At 39.4% G+C, this 7,275-nt stretch overlaps 1 protein-coding gene across 1 annotated transcript; it reads left to right on the top strand.

Moving 5' to 3' along the window:
- The first annotated feature begins 3,988 nt into the window (after window positions 1-3,988).
- LOC100964998 (olfactory receptor 4F15) lies at window positions 3,989-4,961 on the top strand. Its single transcript, XM_003791671.2, has one exon. It carries the CDS (start codon window positions 4,007-4,009, stop codon window positions 4,943-4,945), a length of 939 nt encoding a protein of 312 aa, XP_003791719.1. The 5' UTR covers window positions 3,989-4,006; the 3' UTR covers window positions 4,946-4,961.
- The last annotated feature ends 2,314 nt before the right edge of the window (window positions 4,962-7,275 follow it).

Here is a 7,275-nt window from a genome sequence, read left to right as displayed (position 1 = left end):
AGTTTTGATTAGATTATAGTTTATAACGTGGAGTTCAGATTTAAATTGTAGGATGGTTTGCATAACTCTTACTTAAAATTGCTCTGATAGCTTTCGAGTCTTATTTTATATATGTTCAGTTTATGTAATTACTTTGTTTCACATATTAAAGTCTATTTTTCACCTTTATATTATCGCTAATGTTTCACACGTATTTGTTGAAGGAATAAGTGAAGAAGTCTTCCTAGCATTGGTTTTGAGTTGGCTTTTCAGTCTACGGAAAGAATTACAGTACATGCAACCTACCCCCAAGTATTTTATAAATATATATGGGAGATAAAACAAATGCATATTGATTAGAAAAAATAGTGTAAAAGAAGCTATAGATGTATCAGATAAAAGAAGAAGTAAAAATACTAAAATGAGACTTGCTGAAGGTGGGAATCAAACCAGAAGCAAACAGAGTGTTTGAGACTCCCCAGATAGTCAAGTGTTCTTACCCTTTCTGGAGGAGAAGAATCTGTCTATAGCACTAAAATTGCACTTATTTTAGTGAATATGAGTTCCACAAAAGCCAGAATTATCGTCAATGCTGTATCGCCTACCTGCAGTGTGATGTCTGGCATTCTGTGCACTCAAAATATTAACTGAATTAATAAACAAAAATCATACTGAGAATTGCTCAGGAGTTAATTATATACCTGGCATAACTACTCTTCAAAGAACATATTGATTGACTAATTATCATCAGTTCTTTATCACTGATGAGCATTGGTTGTCCATACTTTGTCCCACATGTAATTGGAGTCAGAGGTCACTTGTGATTAGCTGCAAATCAGGATACATTTATCTGTGTCTCTTCCTTTACTATCTCTCCCAGTTTCCTGACAGGCTACCTGAAGTTGCTTCTATCAAAAGCATTGGTTAGTCTAAGATTTTCCTTTCCTCCCTCAACCACTTGTTTACAGTAAGAAACTATGCTGTACAGAATAATGGCCTTCACAGATGCTCATGTCCTAATCTCTGGATCGGTGAATATGGCACCTTATGTGGCACTAGGCACTTTGCTGATGTGATTAATAAAATAATCTTGAGATTTAAAATTATCCTGGATTAGCTGGGTCTGCTCGGTGTAATCACAAGGGTGCTCATAAGAGGAAGAGTCACAGCCACAGAGATGTGATGACAGAAGTAGGGTGGAAGGAAAAGGGTTCAGCCTGCAGAAGGTGGAAAAGGCAAGGAAACGGATTCTCTTCTAGAACCTCCAGAACAAATACAGCTTTATTTACGCTTTGATTTTAGCTCTGAAGACTCATAATAGCCTCTTTCCTAGAACTGTAAGATGATAATTCTCTCTCCGTGTGTGTGCATATGTGTGTTTTAAGCTGCTAGGTTTGTGGTAACTTGCTACAGCAGCAGTAGAAACGAATACAGAAGCTACTTAAGGAGTTTGGCCAGCCCCTGAGAGAGGTTACTTGCAGTGAATGGCAGGAGTGGAACTTGGCCTTCTACTTAGGAGATAAACATCGGCCCTGATTTGAAGGTGTGAAATGCCTGAAGTATGGGATGCTATACAGGGATTGACACTTAGCTATCCAAAGATTGACTTGGGGGAAAACTGATTTAGAGGTATGAATAGTTTTCAGACACTTCAAGTGTTGTGCCCAGAGACTTCTTTGGATGTTGTTTCTCAGCTGCATTAAGTTGATGTTAACAATGGAGACGTGCAAACATATGGGGGCAGTTGCTGCTTGCTCAAGACCATGCTGTCCTCCACCCTCAGAAATAGCACTGTGTGGACTGCAAGCTGACCGTGCCCCTCTGGGCTGGCCTCAGCTCTTCCCGTGCAGAGCATGCGCCCAAGCACTTCCAGGAAAGCAGTCATTGTGTTGCTTTGAGGCGAATGAGATGTTATGTGTCTTGCATGTGACAATAAATTGAATATCATAGAACCTTTCTGGGACTTGTCACTGGAATTTCCAGGAAAATACTAATGCAATGGAAAAGGTTTTTTTTTTTTTTTTTGTGGAAAAGATACTGCTTCCCAGCCATCTCTGGTTACCGAATTGTTGGCCAAATATACAGAAACTAGAGCTTTAGGAGGAACAAATCTACATATGTGACTTCCAAACCAGCTGTACTCACAGAAGCCCAGAAACATAATGATATGCCACCTACCTTGGGTTCTCAGACTACAAACAAATCTGCTGGTCAAGATGTAATAACCTAGAGAAGGCTGGTGTTCTTATTGGTTTTGGAGAGATCTTCAACTTGAAGCCCGATTGCTGCAGGTGCTGCAGGGAGACCCTGAAATCCTCTGGACAGGAATGCATTATCCATGTCTAGTGTGTGGGAGTAATGCGCCATGGAAAGGATGTGGCTGAGGAGTGACATGAATGACATGCCTCCCACCGTCATTCTGAAGGACGGTCTGGGCACATTGCAGTGATTCCAAGCTGAGCATGTTCACTGTGGATGTGCATGCAAGTTCTGAGCTTATATCAATGAATTACTGGGAATGGACACTCTACACACTTGCTCTTAGCCAAAAGACTGAGATGTGGTTGGGAATGGACACTCCAATTCCGCCTCCAGAGCTCCTGTATAGTGGCCACTAGAAGATGCCTCTTCTGGTGAATTCCTTAGCTGATCCAAAGACTGGGGGCTTTCTTGTTGAAATTTGTATGTATGCTTTTTAAAAAGACTGACTCTCAAACTTCACTGTTTTATTTTTACTTCTGAATGCGTGCACACTACATTTATACACGTTGTATCTCACTACAACAAAACTTTTATTTACAGAGACAAAGTATAAAGAAATTTTATAACTGAATTTATTCAAATACTTGGGAGTTTTACAGTTTGCCTCAGATTGGTGTTACCTCTTATATTTTGATGCCTTAATTGGGTCAGATCATAAATTTACATAATTTACTGAAGAAACTCAGTGGCATCGTTTTATATACATTTGTCATTTATTTATCTTTTGTAGTTATTTACTGTACAAATTCTTAGTAGATGGACAATTCGACACTTCCTTCACTAAGTCTCACCAAAAAGGCATTCTTTCATACTATTTCTATATTGTAGTTACCTGTGCCCTTTGAAGGATGTTAAACTAATACATCATAGGGAAATATCAAGAGGCCAGGCACAGTGGCTCATATCTGTTATCCTAGCACTTTGGGAGGACAGGCAGGTCAATTGCTTGAGCTCAGGAGTTCAAAACTAGCCTGATCAAGAGCAAGATCCCGTCTCTGCTAAAAATAGAAAAATTTGCCAGATGTTGTGGTGGGTGCATATAGTCCCAGCAACTTAGGAGATAGAGGCAATAGGATTACCCAACCCAAGAGTTTGAGGTTGCTGTGAGCTATGATGCCACGGTACACTACCCAGGGTGACACAGTGAGACTGTCTCAAAAAAAAAAAAGTGAAATATCAAGATACCATCTAAATATTCAGCAGTGACAGTCATTGACATTCCTGAGGCTTTATGTGTTACAAGCCTCAGAATAGATATTACTTTGGTTAATGTAACTTCACTTTAAAACTCATTGAGTTTTGTAATTGTTCTTTATTTGGCATATTCAAACTGTATCTAAATGAAAGTGGCAGCTTTACAAACAGTATATTTAAGTGAACTTTGGAACGATGGACATGGAACAAAGAATGGCTGGGATTTATGATTTCTGTCTGACCCTAAACAGGTTTGTCCAGATTCTCATAAAGCAGTCCTGTAAAAAAATTGAATCTAGCAAATGATTCAGATTGCTTACCTGAGGTATGACAAATAGGTTCAGAGAAGGAATTAATTTAGTGGTGCTATATGGGACCCAGCTGACCCCTGTAAATAGAAGTCCAGGGCTCACCTGGTGATTGTTATTTGGTCGTGTGAGATGTCAATGTGATAATTATTTTCATGGCTAGACGCCTTCTTTTATGCACTCATAATACTTGCTTAGGTAATTCTTTCTCATCTTCTTTATTCCATCAGTTAACATGAAAACTGATCCCAGTGTCTGAAGCCATGGATGGAACGAATCACTCTGTAGTATCAGAGTTTGTGTTCCTGGGACTCACGGATTCATGGGTGATTCAGCTTCTCCTCTTTGCCTTCTCCTCGCTGTTCTACTTTGCCAGCATGATGGGAAACCTGGTCATCGTGCTCACTGTAACCATGGAGGCTCATCTGCACTCCCCCATGTATTTCCTCCTGGCTAGCCTCTCAGTCATTGATATGATATTTTGCTCAATCACAGCTCCTAAGATGATTTGTGATATTTTCAAGAGGCACAAAGCCATCTCCTTTTGGGGCTGTATTACCCAGATCTTCTTTAGCCATGCAGTGGGGGGCACTGAGATGGTGCTGCTCATAGCCATGGCCTTTGACAGATATGTGGCCATATGCAAGCCCCTCCACTACCTGACCATCATGAGCCCACGAATGTGTCTATATTTTCTAGCCACTTCTTGGATCATCGGCCTTATCCATTCATTGATCCAATTAGTTTTTGTGGTAGATTTACCTTTTTGTGGCCCTAATATATTTGATAGTTTTTACTGTGACCTTCCCCGGCTTCTCAGGCTTGCCTGCACAAACACCCAAGAACTGGAGTTCATGGTCACTGTCAATAGTGGGCTCATTTCTGTGGGCTCCTTTGTCTTGCTGGTCATTTCCTACATCTTCATTCTGCTCACTGTGTGGAAACATTCATCAGGTGGTTTATCCAAGGCCCTATCTACTCTATCAGCTCATATCACAGTGGTCATCCTATTCTTTGGGCCATTGATGTTTTTCTACACGTGGCCTTCTCCCACGTCACACCTGGATAAATATCTTGCGATTTTTGATGCATTTATCACTCCTTTTCTGAATCCAGCCATCTATACATTTAGGAACAAAGACATGAAAGTAGCTATGAGAAGACTATGCAGTCGTCTTGTGCGTTACAGAAAGATTTCATGAATGGATTAGCTACGAAGAGGTGGAACTTCTGGTTGCAGAAAAGACATTATCTGCAGGGAAGACTTAGGCCATGTCATATGCCTAGAAACCCACTATCTATTAAAATTTGGCATTATTTCACCATTAAGTTAGAAGTGATGTTATCACTGTTTAGCACTCTGTGCATCAAAGTGCTAAATATCAAATCTTACATCCTTTGTAACCTACTAGTTTGAAAGCCCTTGCTCTAGGAGAGTGCCATGTAATTGAGCAAATAATAATATTTTATCTTTTTCTACACCAGACAGATTTTTCTACTGATAGACAAACTATGCAGTTATGTGATTATTAATCTGTTTACTATCTATCTATCTTGATTTAATTCTTTTTGTTCCTAAACTGTTTGCTTTCCATGGCCCCAGTAGCTGCACATTTTCCTACTTATCGGCCTCCTCTGTCTGGCAGTCTGGGAAATTGTCAGTCCTATATTTAGAATATCAGAACTCAAAGTTAGAATGGATTACCTGTATCATTTGTTGTAATCCCCCCAGATTACATATGCTAAAATGCAGGAATTGAGAAGTGACTATAGTTTTCCAAAAGGCACCCAGGTAGGAATCACGAAAGAGAGCCAGGGGCCAGAAACCATGACCCGGGTTGCTAGCTAGATCAGTGCTCTTTCACTTTAAAATTAATTTTGTACTTGAATTTACATTTGCTAGTATTTTACTCTTGCAGCTTTTCCTGTAGACTGAATTTTGGGTCTATTTGAAGAGAGAGCTTGACACCCCTCAATTGTTGTTAGTATTTAGCACTTTATCATTTATAAAATCTTCCATAATTTCTATCAATACCTGTATCATTTCCTTGTTTAGGTCCTAACAAATCTGAATTTTAGATCATTGCTTTAATCATGAAAAAAATGTTAAACTTATTAAACAGTATTCTTTTATCTGTGGTGGTATGCCCAGAGACCCTTGATTAAATTTTGTTATAGGCCTACAGTTCACCTAAATACTTACACTTGATGATATTTCTTTTTATCCTGGGGAAACAAATGTGATTGGTGAATTGTGTATTCTGACTAAGTAAGTCACACTGAAATAATTGTGTCTTTTTCTCAGAAAGAGAAATCTCAAATATTTTAGCAAATAGAAAACGGAGTATTTGTAAAATATGTGTGAAAGTTCTCTTTTTTCCCAAAGTTGTGCAGCTTGTTATCTGTCATGGTTAGTGAAGAGTAGAGAAGAACCTATTAATGAAACTTTCCTTCATGAGGTGATGAAGATTGATTACCTACCTCTCATTATTTGCGCCCTAGAGAAGATAGTAATTGGTATGACTCATGGGTACTTCTCATCGTATTGAACAGCATGCTTTATCTTGAATCTTACAAAGTAGATACTCTCTCATTATGCCCATTTTAGAGAGAAACTGTATAAAGCACAGAGATGCTAAATATCTTCAAGGTTTATTAAACAGCAAGCCTGGATTCAAAGTCTGCTAGTTTGAATTCAGGAGCTGTTCTCATAACTCCTGCACTGTAATACGTGTCTGGTAATAAAATTATCAACCCTCCAATGATCATTTCACTGTTTTTTTTCCTTTTAGACAGGGTCTCCTTCTGTCCCCCCAGGCTGGAGTGCAGTGGCATGATCATGGCTCACTACAGCCTTGAACTCCTGGGCTGAACCAATCCTTCTGCCTCAGCCCAGCCTCGCAAGTAGATAGGACTATAGATACACACCACCCACACCAGGATAATTTTTTATTTTTGTAAAGACAGAGTCTCACTATGTTCTCCAGGCTGAGCCTCCAGCTCCTCACCTCAAGTGACCTTCCTGACTCAGCCTCCCAGAATGCTGGGATTACATGCATGAGTCACTGTGCTGGCTATACATAATTTTTGAAGTGTATAGCTAGAGTTGATATATATAATATTTGATACAATGCTACACTTGTTCTTTGTCCTGTGGGTTACGGCTATTATAGTGGGGATTTCACTGAAACGGTCCCATCTTGAGGCTAAGATAGTATTTCAAAAATTACACAGGCCCAGGCAAGGTGGTTCATTTTGTAGGGGTAGTGGTGGCAAAAAGATACAGGAATGGCAACGCCCATTGTTTTTTCATTTAACTCACTAGTGTGTCTCTTACAAAAACTAGTCAGTTCTTGGAGAATGCCAATGAACTGCTGTAAATTCATCTCAGTTGTACCCTTAATGGCAGCTGCTGTGTCAAAAGTTAGAGAAGACACAGCAGCTGCTAGAGAAGATTAATGTATCCTTAGGTAATGACATGTGACCATTGGTCTGGTACATTTTCTTTTCCATGTCTTTCTTTTTTTTTTTT

This window comes from Otolemur garnettii, unplaced genomic scaffold (genome assembly GCF_000181295.1).
Source record: "Otolemur garnettii isolate 467f Iridium unplaced genomic scaffold, OtoGar3 scaffold00050, whole genome shotgun sequence".
Taxonomy (NCBI): Eukaryota; Metazoa; Chordata; class Mammalia; order Primates; family Galagidae; genus Otolemur; species Otolemur garnettii.
Note: the sequence above shows the minus strand (reverse complement) of the source record. Positions and strands in the feature narration are given on the sequence as shown.